Genomic DNA, 15,232 nt, shown 5'->3' with positions numbered 1-15,232 from the left:
CAGCTCAGGGATTACCAGAGAGCTGGCCGTCCCCATTCATTCCTGCCGCTCACTCACGCTTATCAGCATCGATCTGACACTTTATTTATCTGACACTGCACTCAGTTCTGCTTTGCTAAGAGAAAAACTCACAAAAAAGTCCCCCTCCATCAGCACTTTCCTTTGTGGGAGCAGGGGTGCAGCTTTTAGTGGCCTGTTGGGCCCATCCTAATCCTCAGTCCCAGCCCAGTGACCAGAGCTACGGCCTGTGTTTGTCATCCAGCACAGTCCCGAGCCTCATCGTTGTCTCTCTTTGCTCCATGCCGATCTGAGTTTTGTGGGGTCTGATCAGCCTCAATGACCCAGCTGTGTCCATGTCACTTACGACTGAACCTTGAGAGAGACGTACTTGACGGATAGTCGCTGTGGCTGTTTTAGTGTTTAAAGTGTGAGAAAGTCTGCTCTTGTGGATTCCGTCAGCGTTCATTTGAGACTTACTGACTTGTGAAGTGCTGAAGAAAATGGCTTCCTTTAAACTGGATTTTCTGCCGGAGATGATGGTGGATCATTGCAGTTTGAGTTCCAACTCCGTGTGAGTACAGACTTGAGTTTAGCTTGGTGTAATTTGATTTGGGTTATGCACTAATACCTTAAATTCTCACTGTGTTAAGGTGGAATATTCTGAATTTTTTAATTGTATTAATCTATGTGGTTTGTTAAATCTTATGAGTGATTAACTGGGTTGATTGCTTTTTATTCAGAGCTGAGCAGTGATTGTAAAAGGAGGTGAAAGCTAATGCCCATTAGAGGCCTGAAGTGACAATACTACAGGATGAGAATGACATTTAGACGTTGTACTGCTGCATAAACTAATGGAAGTGTCTTTTCTTAAAATGTGAAGAGTAGAATGGTTTAAATGATTTAAGGGTTGTAAATGCTTTTTTGGTGTGGTCTTAGAAATATTTCTCACTTTTTTTTTTTCCTTTTTTTTTTTTACAATTTAGAAAAGGTGAATCCCTAGTTTTCATTTGTTGCTTGATGATTTTGAGTGGCTGTCCCCTGTCTGTTATTATTATATATTATTTATAGGTTTACATATGAAATGTAAGCATTAATTCTTGGCCGTTTCACAATAATGTGTTCCAGTGTTTTGTTCTATTAAAGCCTTAAGCGTTGTTTGTGTGAGGTTTCACAACCTCAAAGGGAACAATTTAACCAGGAACGAACGGGGCAGGAAACTGCTGACTCTGCCATGGCAAATTGTCTTCTATGTTCTGTTTGTATGTTGATTATTGTGCAAGGAATGCAGAAAACAGTTAATTGTTGCTATTAAATAGGCTTCATATTGAAGGCAGCGTTCATATGGTATTCATGTTAATTTGCAGCAATGGGAAAGATGTCTCATCTCTTAGATGTTAGATGCTCTTCCATTCTTTTTCCAGTGTGCTGCAAAATTGTGTCTGATGTGTAATGGCTTCTTCACTGTAGTCAGTAACTGGTCAGTTCACAAGAAAAATCATTTCCAATCCTAAAATGGTTTTGTCCCAATGAACACCCAATGATCCTCTGGCTCCCGATTGAATGATCTTCTGGAGAATCTGTGTTATCTGCTTGTCTGAACAAGTTCTGGTTGCTGGAAAATCGACAGAGTAGAAGGATTTATTAGCTCTGCTGTCCTCGCATCGATAAACACCATTAATCTGGCTTTTAGCTGCTGGCTAATGCTGCTCTTTGTCAGCAGCACAATGCTGTGTTTATCTTAAAGTGGTCTGTCACTCCACTGATCAGCAGCTGCTAAAGAGAGTGAGGAAGCAGTGCTTCAGGCCTGTCAGTGACGTCCATCACTGCTCGCCCTCACACTCCACTGTCAAGCATATACATACACACACACACACACACACACACACACACACACACACACACATATATATATGTGTGTCTGTGTGTGTGTGTAATTTTCATCAGTCTCTTTATTCTTAATTGTTTTGGTTTATTGATTGAAGTTGATTTTAAATCCTCCCCATCTATTTTCTAAATGCATTATAGATCATATTGTGATATATATTTTTTTCTCTTCTTCATAATCCATTACAGTTGTGTTGTTACTCAGTTGTGTGACATAATACAGAAGAAAAAGATCTGTTGTTACTTCTGTTTCATCACATCTTTAAATTCAGTTAGTTGTAAACTATTAGTTAATGAACATTTTCAGTTATTTCTCACCACAGAAAATCTTGTTCACGACCTGAGAAACCCATTTCTGACTGTTGATAGATGTTTGAGCATGGATTTCACTCTTCTGTTTTGAGCTTCATATAGTGGCTGAAGAATTGACCATGCATTGAATGCTTTAGCACCTTTTTTTCTTCTAGCTTGCACTGCTAGTTGCCAGTATCCATCTTCTTTTTAAGATTAGAGCGGATGAGGTCATTTGTAATTTGAATGTGTGCGGCTTTTGGTGTCATAGGCTTCCAGTTATTTTTAGCTGCTTGAAATGAATCGTTATGCTGCTTGATAATGCAAACTGGTCGAATATTTTAATGTACTGTCATCATTATAAATGCACTTATTTGTAGCACAGGCAGTTTTTTTGTTTACTGCGCTGTTATTTTTCTAATTATTGACCTATGGTGGTTAATGAATCACAAATCTCCCACATTTACAGAAAATGGCTTAGTTCCACATTGCAAAATTGGATCGCACGAGGCAGCAGGAACTTTATTAATTTTTATTTTTATTTTTATAAAATAACAATTTTATACTTCTACACAGTCTGTACAACTGTTCTGAAACATTCACTATTTTATTCAGATAAATTGCACCAGCATTTACAGTTATTTTGTCATGGCAAATAAGATGTACACAGTTGTTGAAATGAATACTTATTTTGCATGACTACTTATTTACTCATCTCATCCTGAGAACAGAAAATGCAGTATCTATTGGCAAAGCTGACCAAGTGGAAACGGTTTTCTGTCAAAGACAAGCGCAGGCTCAAAAACAAACATTATCAGATTCATCAGCCTGAGCAATATACTGTGTCAGTCTAACACTGGTGCTATGCTAGTAAATGAAGCAAGCTGTTTTAGTCTTTTAGAGATGGCTGCATGCTGCAAGACTTCTCAAGTTGACTGGAGAGATTGTGGGTTGTGTCCTTAAGACTCGTTAAACAGGTTTTTCTTTTTCTTTTTGTAGAACCAAGAAGATGAATGGGTCTCTGGACCACCCAGACCAGCCTGACATTGATGCTATAAAGATGTTTGTGGGTCAGATCCCTCGGACGTGGTCAGAGGATCAGCTGCGTGAGCTGTTTGAGCCCTATGGTGCAGTTTATGAAATCAATGTTCTTCGGGACAGGAGTCAGAACCCCCCACAGAGTAAAGGTACTTGACGGTCCGTACACTGCAGATTGAGACATGTTCTGTGTCGGTCTCTCTCAAGACTTCTACAAACTGTTCCAAAACCTAGTGAGCAGATAGCACACACATATATGCAAAGAAATACTTCTTACCTTAGAAACGTGCCAGTGGTTTCTTAAAATGCTACTCACTAGGATTTGGAACCGGGTTCATTAATAACATTGTCTTCATTGGAAATGTTTTCATCTTGGACTTGGTTCACCGGCCTTTTATTGCATTTGCAGGTTGTTGTTTTGTAACATATTACACCCGTAAATCTGCATTAGAAGCACAAAATGCCCTTCACAACATGAAGATTCTTCCAGGGGTGAGAAAAGGATCTATTTTTTCTTTTATTATATCAGTCAGCCAATAATCCTCTTGTGTGTTGTCAGATGGTCTGGCCTTTACCATTTATTGCTTTTAAAAATGCATACAATCTACACATATTGGCGTGCTTTTATAAAAGCTTTTTCAGTACACCCAGTGGAACTGTTAAAGCTTTTTTTAAACAGCTGATTTCTTATGGTGGCTGAAAAATGTCAGTGTTAAGTCAAATCTCTCTCTCTCTCTCTCTCTCTCTCTCTCTCTCTCTCTCTCTCTCTCTTTCTCTGTGTGTGTACAGATGCATCATCCCATACAGATGAAGCCTGCAGACAGTGAGAAAAACAACGGTGAGTAACTTTAATTTACCATAAATCCTTAAAATTTATTTAGTTTTATTTTTGCAGCAAGGATACGATTATGATACAAAGATTTCCAAATCATGGCTTATTTTCAAATATCTGTTTCTGCAAAAAAAAAAAAAAAGACAGAAAACCACATATTCGATTGATTTCTGAAGGATCAACTGATAACTGAGATCTGGAGTAATGGCTGCCAAAAATTCAGCCTAGTAATCACATGATTAAAGTGCATTTTAATACATATTAAAATAGAAAATATATTTTAACTTGTAGTTCCACAATATTACTGTTTTACTGTATTTATCAAATGCAGCCTTTGTTGAACATTCTTCTACAACATTACAATCTTATTCTTCCACAGTGACTGTCAAACAGCTGCGCAGAGGCTGTGCTGCCATAACATTTTTATTTTTCCCTTGTGTTTCAGCGATAGAAGATAGAAAGCTGTTTATTGGAATGATTTCAAAGAAGTGCAATGAGAATGACGTAAGGCTCATGTTTTCTCCATACGGTCAAATTGAGGAGAGCCGCATACTGAGAGGCCCCGACGGACTCAGCCGTGGTGAGCACTCAAACACATTCATAACTTCACTACCACCAGCCAAAGCAGATCACACACACATGATTGGGTATGATAAACACAAATACGTCAATAGAGGCAGTACTCTGAATGTGTTGACTTCAAGTGCATTAAATGAATTTAGCTAATAAACATGTACATTTTCACCACTCACTCTGCTCACTCTCTACGGCAGTGTTTTGCGTAACTAATAGTTGCAGACACACACCCCATCAGAGTAAAATGAGACTCGATTGACTCCTGTCGGCTCAAATATAAATGCCTTCATTCATCCCAGACTCAACACGGCGGCTGATATCACATGTTATATAACCATTACTGCATGCAACAAATTGAAAATATATGCGTGGTTGATTTAATAATTTGTTTGGTAATTTTATTCTCTTAGTTTCTAGCTGTCATTTACCTGTCATCTATCTGGTGTCCTTTTGTGTTCTGCTTTCATACTTGTAATCTCTGTGTTCCGCAGGCTGTGCCTTCGTCACATTCACAGCGAGACAGATGGCCCAGTCTGCCATCAAATCCATGCACCAGTCACAGACCATGGAGGTAAACGCATGCACTGCATTTGTGCATTTCTGCTTGATATTCCTGTGTCTGAGAAATTATAAATGCCTATGCCTCAGTGCATAGTATACAGCAAAGTATTGTTTCTATATTTCTTGTATAGACATTGCACTACCATTCAAAAGTAGTATCGGTAAGATTTTTTGTAATTTTTTTGAAAGAAGTCTCATGTTCACCAATTCTGCATTTATTAAGGTGAAAAATACAGTAAAAAAAACTTAACATTGTAAGATTTTAAAAACGGGTGTACTGCTAAGTATTTTTGGGAAACCCTGATAGATTTTTTTTCTTCAGGATTCATTGAATAGAAAGTTTAAAAGAACAGCATTTATTTGAAACAGAAGTTTTTTTATAAATTGATCGAAAGTATTAATTTCTTTTGAAACAAAATAATCATACTTGCCACAAACTTTTGAATGGTAGTATATTATGAAAGGCTGAGACGCTGCTATATAAGTCAGAGTATACATATCGGTGAAAACTTGCCGTTTTCTGATCCTTGCCTGTTTTGGCCCCTTTCATTTATTTTTTCAAAATCAAATTCTGTGCTGCATTTCAATTTGTTTGCATGTGTCCTGTAGGGCTGTTCTTCTCCCATCGTGGTGAAGTTTGCCGACACTCAGAAGGATAAAGAACAGAAACGTATCGCCCAGCAGCTGCAGCAACAGATGCAACAGCTCAATGCTGCCTCTATGTGGGGAAACCTTACAGGACTGAACTCACTTGGGCCACAGTACCTTGCAGTGAGTACACAGGCTAGATCCTGTTGCATCTGAGGTCTATGCACATAGAAACCACTCCAATATTGAAGACTACATACCTATGTAAACTGCGTAAAGCACTTGCTTTAAATCATGTTAAGTACATGAGTGCTGGTCTTTGCTCCATCTAGGGCTGTCACAATATTAGAATCTTACTTCAATTGTCATGACCAAAAGAATTCACGGTAACAATATTATTATCTAGGGGTGTAACAATATTCAAACTGAACCAAAAAAACAGGATACACCAACTACGGTACGTACCGTGGGGCTCTCTTGGCCTAACCCGCCCCCTGCCGAGACACTTTAAACACATACAGCCATGATGGTTTTGAATTGCTTGAATCACTTTGTAAAGGAAGGTGCCATTAAGGGCAGTGTGCAGAACAAATCTGTCATATAGGCTATATAAAATTATAATGAGACCACAAATGTAAAAGAAAGTGCCGTGTTTTTATGGAAAGAATGCATCCACAGAGCCATGTCTTCATGTCTAGCACAGTCAAGTTCGCTTGTGCAGCCGCTCACAGCCTTTTGTGGAATTGTAAATTGCAATATTTTGTGTGTATATATTGTTTATCTCATATAAGATGCATTTGGTTGAGTTGCACCACAAAAGCAGCCCAAACAACAGTGCAGAATATTAATAACCATGACTGGGACTGTCATATGCATAGTTTATTTGCAGTGTTTTGCTGTGGGATTGCAGGCATTGTGCATAAGTCTACATGCTCCCGGAGGTTTTGCAATTATAAAGCGGGAAATCCAAACAGATTATCAGAGCAGCTCAGTCATTTTAAAACTTTGTCAGAATTTTTTTTACAAACTGAGTGAGTGGTATGGAGTGGTACTGCATCTTATCCCACTTTCTCAAAATGTACAAATGGCCTCACATCCATAATATCCATGTGAAGTTTGCACTGCAAGCGAGCTGCAGGTTGCAATATAAAACTACGGACAGTTGACAGCATTTTCACTTGCAATTTAAGTCATGCCAATTTTAGAATTCATGCTATTTTAACCGATAAAATACTGGCACACTTTCTGAGAGAAGGTCTTCAGTGTGCACAGTTGCCTCTCAAACAGCTCTCAACAGAGAGTCTATTACATGTATGTAGCCTAAGTAATGTTTTCCAGTGTCTGACTTGCATGGTTTATGGATTATTTAATTAAAATTTTTCTAAGGGAATAGATTTTTTTGGAAACCCTTTACAAAGCAACACTTTTCAAAGTCTCATTTGTTAATGCATTAATTAACATGAACTAACAGAGCTATTATTATTATTATTATTATTATTATTATTATTATTATTATTATTATTATTAAATTAAAACTCCCACAGCGATCCGATCTGAACCATGGCTCCAAAACGGTGATATGAACCGAACCGTGTGATTGATATATTGTTACACCCCTATTATTGTGATATCTGTAGTAATTTTGAAAAAGGAAAAAAATTACGCTTTCAGTCAAATTCATCAATTTTTTTTTTTAAGCCAGTGGATTGCACTCAAAAGTAGGGAGGTGTAGGTGAAGAGAGTTTTTAACCGTAACTGTACAGAAAAGATGCAGTCATGGATGGAGTGTCTGCTTTCACCTGTCATTCCTCCATCATGATTTTGTACAGCGTCAGTAGCTTTTTTACCCTTTTTTATGATGTTAAAACCAGTATGCAACACCGCCACCTTCTACGTTAGAGTATCAATCAGATACTGGCACTGGATTATATACAAGATTATCATGAAGTGTAGTATTAGCGTGATATCAGTATTTTTAAATACCACTGTTATCTTTAATACAACTATATTGCAACACCCCTAGCTCCATCTAAAATGTAGTTTGCTTTATCCAGACTGTAATGAATTATTACTTGCATCTGTAGGGATTACATTAGATTCCATTAGAGACTTTTAATCAGTCTAATTCGCCTTTAAAATGTTGCTGTGATTTTCTGCTTTGTTTGAGCACATGGGCTACAGATCTGTGTTTGGCTATTATTTAGCTGCATAATTTGGCTTCTCAAAATCCTTCTTGATTGTTTATGATTGGTCACTCCTAAAACTGTAGTTGCTGTTTTTCCTCATGTGGGTCAGCATAGATGTGTTGCCCTGTTTGAATGTGTTAGTGCTGCTCCATGGGTTTGCTGTGAAAACTACTTCTATCTTCCTTTTCCCTTCTAATTCTTCTTAGTCCCCTTCTAATTTTTTTATACTCCTTCGATGTCCACATTTCACTACTCTTTGTTTCTGTCTCCACGTGTGCTCCTGCTTGTTTTAATTTTGCCTTGTTGCCTTGTCCACTCCATCTCTCTCCTCTCCTCTCTACTCTTCTCCTCTCCTCCTCTATCCTCTCCTCACCCCTCCTCTCTCCTTCTCTTTTCTCCTCTCCTCTCCACCTATCTCCTCTCTCCTCCTCTCCTCTCCTCACCCCTCCTCTCTCCTCCTCTCTCCTCTCCTCTTGTCTCTCCTCCTCCTCTCCTCACCCCTCCTCTCTCCTCTCCTCTTGTCTCTCCTCCTCCTCTCCTTACCCCTCCTCTCTCCTCTCCTCCTCTCTCCTCTCCTCTTCTCTCTCCTCCTCCTCTCCTCCTCTCTCCTCTCCTCTTCTCTCTCCTCCTCCTCTCCTCACCCCTCCTGCTCTCACCTCTCCTCTATCCTCTCCTCACCCCTCCTCTCTCCTATCCACCTATCTCCTCTCTCCTCTTCTCTCCTCCTCTTCCTCTCCTCACCCCTCCTCTCTCCTCTCCTCACCTCTCCTCTTCTCTCTCCTCCTCCTCTCCTCCTCTCTCCTCTCCTCTTCTCTCTCCTCCTCCTCTCCTCACCCCTCCTGCTCTCACCTCTCCTCTATCCTCTCCTCACCCCTCCTCTCTCCTCTCCACCTATCTCCTCTCTCCTCTTCTCTCTCCTCCTCTTCCTCTCCTCACCCCTCCTCTCTCCTCTCCTCACCTCTCCTCTTCTCTCTCCTCCTCCTCTCCTCTCCTCACCCCTCCTCTCCTCCTCTTTCCTCCTCCTCTCCTATCCTCCTCCTCCTCCTCTCCTATCCTCCTCCTCCTCCTCTCCTATCCTCCTCCTCCTCCTCTCCTCTCCTCTCCTCTCCTCTCTCCTCTCCTCTTCTCTCTCCTCCTCCTTTCCTCACCCCTCCTCTCTCCTCTCCTACTCTCCTCACCCCTCCTCTCTCCTCTCCTCCTCTTCTCACCTCTCCTCCTCTCCACCTCTCTCCTCTCCCCTCATTTTTCCTCTCCTCCTCTCTCCTCCTCTCTCCTCTCCTCACCCCTCCCCTCACCCCTCCCCTCACCCCTCCCCTCACCCCTCCTCTCCTACTCTCCTCACCCCTCCGCTCACCCCTCCTCTCCCCCTCCCCTCCTCCTTTCTCCTCTCCTCTCCTCCTCCTTTCTCCTCTCCTCTCCTCACCCCTCCTCTCTCCTCTCCTCCTCTCCTCACCCCTCCCCTCACCCCTCCTCTTCTCACCTCTCCTCTCTCCTCCTTTCCTCTCTCCTCTCACCTCATTTCTCCTCTCCTCCTCTCTCCTCCTTTCTCCTCCTTTCTCCTCTCCTCTTTCCTCCTTTCCTCTCTCCTTTCCTCCCCTCCCTTCTCTTCTCCTCTCTCTTCCTCTTCTCCTCTTTCCCCCTTCTCCTCTCCTCCTTTCCCCTCCTTTCCTCCGTCCCTTCTCTTCTCCTCTCTCCTCCTCTTCTCCTCTTTCCCCCATCTCCTCCCCTCCCTTCTCCTCTCCTCCTCTTTCCCCCATCTCCTCTCCTCCTTTCCTCTCCCCTCTCCTCCTCTCTCCTCCTCTCCTCTCTCCATCACAGTCCTGGATGCAGTCCTGACTCTCTGTTCTCTGTTTTGATGTAATGTCTAGCTTTATTTGCAGCTTCTACAACAGTCTGCATCCTCTGGAAATGCGCTCAACAATCTCCATCCAATGTCAGGTGAGAGTTTGGTGTGCTCTGCTCTACTCAGACCAGTTAGAGAGAATGGCGGCTGTAAGTTAGCCACTTTTAAACCTCCATTATATCGCATGCCCATAAAATCGGTTGAGACTGCCTGGAGGTTGTGGGTGTGAATGTTGCCATGATGTGTAGTGTTGTGCAGTATTGATATGGAAGGTCTGCTATCTGCGGCAGGTCTGAATGCCATGCAGAATCTGGCTGCATTAGCGGCAGCAGCGAGTGCTACACAGGCCACTCCCACAGGTAGCAGTGCTCTGACCACCTCCAGCTCCCCTCTCAGCGTCCTCACCAGCTCAGGTATGCCCTCCGGACAGCCTGCTCAATCTGCCTGGGACGCCTACAAGGGTTGGTCCCACTTTTTAATCTCCTCCTCTCCTTAACTTTGTTTCTTATCAGCCTGTTAAATATAATTGCTGTTTGTAAGGTTTTGGGTCAATAGTAAATGTCACTTTACAATAAAGGACAAACACATTAGATATTATGAATTAACAATTAAGAATTTCTTAACCTTTTTTTTAATTGAATATAATTTATTAAAGCTACAAAATTAAAGAATTGACATTTATTATTTAAATAGTGAGGTAGTAAGAAAGAAGTTCAGAGGCCATATTCATTAAACATTAAGACAAAGGGGTCATTTACATGACATTTTCAGCCAAAAACTGGAAACTTGTGTTTTGCTTGTTTGTTTACACGACAACATATTTTTGAAAACGGTTTTCAAAGTGGACGATTTTGAAAACGCCACTATTATCGTTACCATGTAAACACCCAAAATGTGAATCTTTTGTGATGTTATGCGCGTGCATAGTACATGTTAGCTATGTAGACATGCGCATTATGTGTCGATTAAAAGGCATACATAATACAGGCTTTTTGGCAGTTTTTGCGGATGTTTAAACGCAAATCGTTTTGAAAACGTTGTCGTGTATACATGAAATTTTTTTTAAGACGCAAGGGAAAAACTTTTAAATTTTTTGCTACAAATAATTAAGAAATTTTTTTTTCCAAAAAAATGTTTCTTGTGTGGTGTTTTGGTGTGGTTAGTGTAGTGTACCACGAGGCAGAAGCCATCAGTGCCAAAAAGGGCCAAAGTTACATAGTGTAGCTTTTATTAATTTAATGTTAATTCACAATACTTGAACTAATTTTAGTTTATGCTTTATTAAAGATATAGTGGCATATGTATGAATTAAAATTAATAAATGCTATATATGTGTTCAATGTTAGTTCATGACAGTTGATGTTAAAGGGACAGTTCACCCAAAAATTTTAATTACCCCACGATTTACTCACCCTCAGTCCATTCTATGTGTATATGACATTCTTCTTTCAGACACAATTGGAGTTATGTTAAAAATGTCCTCACTCTTCCAAGCTTTAGAATGGCATTGAATTGTGGTTGAGATTTTGAAGCCCAAAAAAGTTCATCCATCCATCATAAAAAGTGCTCCACACAGCTCTGGGTGGTTAATAAATGCCTTCTGAAGTGATGTTAGTGTAAAAAAAATATCCATATTTAAAACTTTATGAACTGTAATCTCTCGTACACATGTTCACTAGAAAGTGGTGTTCCAGCATAGGATAAAGGCATAGCATATATTTTTGGTGAACTGTCCCTTAAACTAATTGAACCTTGTAGTAAAAAAAAAAAAAAAAAAAGTTGCCAGTTACACCAAACCGTAACAACTGAGTAACTATTTTTTTTTTCGACTCTTGACAATTCCCATCAGTTGCTTCAAAGAGCTGTCTTTTGTGATTTGATCACTGACATTGCTGTCTGCTGTTTCTCCTCAGTCTCGTTTGCTTTACATTTCTGTGTAAAGAGAGCATGTGAAACCTGAATTGGTAAGAGGTGTGATGGCTTAGTAATGTCAGAGCCTGGTTGTTGTTTTCTCTCCTCTACACAGCGGGTTCCTCTCCCACCTCCAGTTCTAGTTCTTCTGTGAACCCCATGGCGTCTTTAGGTGCTCTTCAGTCTCTTGCTGCGGGCGCTGGAGCAGGTCTCAACATGAGCTCCCTAGCAAGTAAGAAAGCAAGCTTTTTATTTTGGAATTTGTATGAGGTCAGATGGTTTTTAAAGATCCTGTTTACACCTGTTATTGAAATCCATCTCTGGTGATATGATCACAAGTGGTCAGCTGAGTCAAGTTTTTGCATTACAGTACCCAGTGTGATGTGATCGTATGTGTTTTGCGATACTTCTGAATGCACATTTTGGACCACATTCATTCACACCATTGTTTAGCACTGACCACATGTGACCAATGACCAATGGATGTTAAATGGGATCTATGTGCCATTCCTTGATTGTTTTTTAACTTTCTTTACCTCGTTTCTGTTTCTGCTGTGTCTCCGTCTGTGAATGTGGTTTGTATCTATCAGTGGTTTTATGTGTCCTCCCCCGTGTGTGTCTGAATGCTGAGCTGTGTTTCTGTGTGCGCAGGTATGGCTGCTCTGAATGGTGGTCTGGGCAGCGGGGGTCTCTCGAACGGCTCAGGGAGTGCTATGGAGGCTCTGACGCAGGCAGCCTATTCTGGGATCCAGCAATATGCCGCTGCCGCTCTGCCAAGCCTCTACAGTCAGAGTTTACTGTCCCAGCAGAACGTTAGTGCCGCTGGCAGCCAGAGGGAAGGTGAGTCTAATCAGCTTTGAGCAGCTTTATTGATTTGGGCATTGCCAGCCTCTGTGTAAGATAAAACTGCTAGTTTATGCCAGTAGGGTCAGCTCTTAGGGCATGTGTTGGCCCATGATGTTTTTCAGTGTGTGTGTGTGTGTGTGTAGACTTGGCTCTTATGATCACTATCTTAAGGATTCATTCTTGTTTTAAATATGCTGCAACAGCAAGTCCCAATCAGAGCGCGGGTAAGAGATCATTATCACTCTCCACAATGCCCATGTTTCTACATTTTGGTTTGTTTAAAAGTGGAGATCCATTCAGCAGCTCTTTGCCAATTAATTTCATGAGTATTCTGTGATAAATACAACTCCAAGCCTGTCGGGAGCATCTGTGGCATGCTCTTCTATGCTGCTGTTTTCTATTACCAGTTGTTATTGTCAGCGTTTAAAACAAAGGTTTATATTTTTGTGGAAAACATATTTTTTTCAGTATTTTGTTGAATAGAAAGCTCAGAAACGTTTTAAATAGAATTATACAAATATTAGTGCTGTCAGTCGATTAAAAAAAAAAATCAACTATTCAAATTTCTCCCACCTAACATTAAAGTTTTTAAATATACTTTTATACTGCAGTCATTTCACAATTCAATGAATGTACAAACAACATAAAGACTATATGTTGACTATATGATCCCAGATATATATATATACACATAACAAAACTTAACATAATATAGAGAGAGAGATTTCTCTGGGAAATTTCCCCTCCCCCCACAGTATTTAACCATTGACTATAGCTGTTCAACATTTATTTGAGTTATCAATTTTAACATTTATAAGAAAATAAAAATAACTTCTATTTAACGATCCTTACATCATAAACCCATTATGATAAATATCATATTTACCTGTGCCCTCACACAGAAATATAAAAAAAAGATATTTAAGTCATCAAATACTAAATTCTATATTAAATCTAGATGAATCCTTAAAGCTATATAAAAAAAAATCTCCCTTTTTTTCTGTCCTTTTACTTAATAAACATCGCAGCAGCTGTTAGTAGGTTGTTTTGGCTGCTATTTCTTTAAGAGCTGTCTCTGCTGAACGTAAAAAAAAAAGTGAAATATTTTCTTAGATTTTTGTCCAAAAACAAAATCTAATGAAATGAAAATTCATCATTCTACATCCTGAAAGCCCTCTTTCCACAACATCATCTTTTCAGCAAGGCCACACTGGTTTTGATCTGTGTGAGGTTTTGATGAGTTACAAAGCCTCCAGTTTGATAGTTTAACGTACATGACTTCATTCAACTTGAGGATATCTTTTATTATTTTCAGTGGTAATCAGCAGCTTGCTTGAGTGGTATTTAACATAGAATGTTCTTTTAACTAGGCAAGGAGAATAAGTGTTGAAGCTTCATTAACATAAAAAGGTTGTTCTAAGCTTCTAGAGTCAAAAGTTATCTTTTTGTTTCTTTCTCTCTTCTCTCTCTTTCTAAAGGCCCTGAAGGAGCAAACTTGTTCATCTACCATCTGCCACAAGAGTTCGGTGACCAGGATTTGCTGCAGATGTTTATGCCTTTCGGCAATGTTATCTCTGCCAAGGTCTTTATTGACAAACAGACCAACCTTAGCAAGTGTTTTGGTGAGTTGAGCCCTGCTTCAGAAACATTGTGCTAGTTGTCTTGATTTTTGAATTCTGAAACCAGATACAAGACTTGGATGTATATTCTGTAAGGTGAGCCTGAGCTTTTTTTTTTTCTTGTCTTTTTTTTTAGGCTTTGTTAGTTACGACAATCCAGTTTCGTCCCAGGCAGCCATTCAGTCAATGAACGGTTTTCAGATTGGGATGAAGCGGCTGAAGGTGCAACTTAAACGATCCAAAAATGACAGCAAGCCATACTGAGTCAATTTACTCTCAAATGGACTTGGTTTGAAAATGTTTTTCTGGTAAGTGGAGTGTGACGTTGGAAAGTTAAGAATGACCCCACCCACCCTTAACACCCGCCTTTCCTAATCCCTCTTTTACTTCTCTGGCCTGTCCTACATATCTTCTCTCTTAACCTTCAAAACAAAGACAACATGCAAATTAAGAATTTGTTCCAAGGAGAAAATCTTTTTTTTTTTTTCTCATATATAAATATATCTAATTGTTTTGTTGATCTTTTATTTTCCCTTAAATCTTTTTTATTTTATTTATTATTAATTGTATTTATTTCTTTTGTGCCATATTACAAGTTTGCTGTGTATAAATCTTGAATCGAAGGATGTTGCACAATGAAAGCCAGCCTGTGTGACTGCTTTCGGTCACGTCGACTGTTAATCATCACGGTCTGGTCCCTGTAGATGTCCTCCTGTGTTTACACTAGACTCTTGTAGTACATTCGGACAGTGTAATGCTGATGCCTCCTACAATGCTGCCTTTCTAGAAAATGAAGGAGGCTTGCTGCATCGGTGCAAAAGATAATCAATCAGTCACCTGATTTTTTTTTTTTTTCTGGAAGGTCAGGCTGCACTCCACTAGACTCCGTTTTCATGGATGCCTTTTTATTTAACTCATGTATTTATTTCACTAATTTATTTATTTAATTTTAATGTATATGTGTCTTCACAATGAGGGTGATGTAACATTGCTTCAAAGTCTGTTTTATGTATTCTGTCGGAGGGCTCGGCTGACAACAGTAATGTTGATGCTTTGT

The 15,232-nt window shown here is 39.8% G+C and overlaps 1 protein-coding gene across 7 annotated transcripts in view; it reads left to right on the top strand.

Annotated features, from left to right (window-relative positions):
- LOC113051435 (CUGBP Elav-like family member 1) overlaps window positions 1-15,232 on the top strand; it is a 37,698-nt gene that overhangs the window by 18,125 nt on the left and 4,341 nt on the right. For 2 of the 7 annotated variants that reach the window (XM_026215182.1, XM_026215188.1), the window contains 12 exons: window positions 3,175-3,362; window positions 3,623-3,705; window positions 4,003-4,051; window positions 4,491-4,625; window positions 5,113-5,192; window positions 5,792-5,953; window positions 9,825-9,894; window positions 10,090-10,260; window positions 11,826-11,942; window positions 12,362-12,550; window positions 14,035-14,178; window positions 14,312-14,483. In XM_026215182.1, coding sequence (XP_026070967.1) covers window positions 3,175-3,362; window positions 3,623-3,705; window positions 4,003-4,051; window positions 4,491-4,625; window positions 5,113-5,192; window positions 5,792-5,953; window positions 9,825-9,894; window positions 10,090-10,260; window positions 11,826-11,942; window positions 12,362-12,550; window positions 14,035-14,178; window positions 14,312-14,439 — 1,516 coding nt within the window. In that variant the 3' untranslated portion in view covers window positions 14,440-14,483. Of the gene's footprint in view, window positions 1-217; window positions 572-3,174; window positions 3,363-3,622; window positions 3,706-4,002; window positions 4,052-4,490; window positions 4,626-5,112; window positions 5,193-5,791; window positions 5,954-9,824; window positions 9,895-10,089; window positions 10,261-11,825; window positions 11,943-12,361; window positions 12,551-14,034; window positions 14,179-14,311; window positions 14,484-15,232 lie in introns of those variants that run through there. The other 5 variants (XM_026215184.1, XM_026215187.1, XM_026215186.1 and 2 more) reach the window with 5 other exon arrangements.

The sequence above is a fragment of the Carassius auratus genome, chromosome 32 (assembly GCF_003368295.1).
Source record: "Carassius auratus strain Wakin chromosome 32, ASM336829v1, whole genome shotgun sequence".
NCBI classification, from domain to species: domain Eukaryota; kingdom Metazoa; phylum Chordata; class Actinopteri; order Cypriniformes; family Cyprinidae; genus Carassius; species Carassius auratus.
This window is presented reverse-complemented; position numbering and strand designations above follow the sequence as displayed.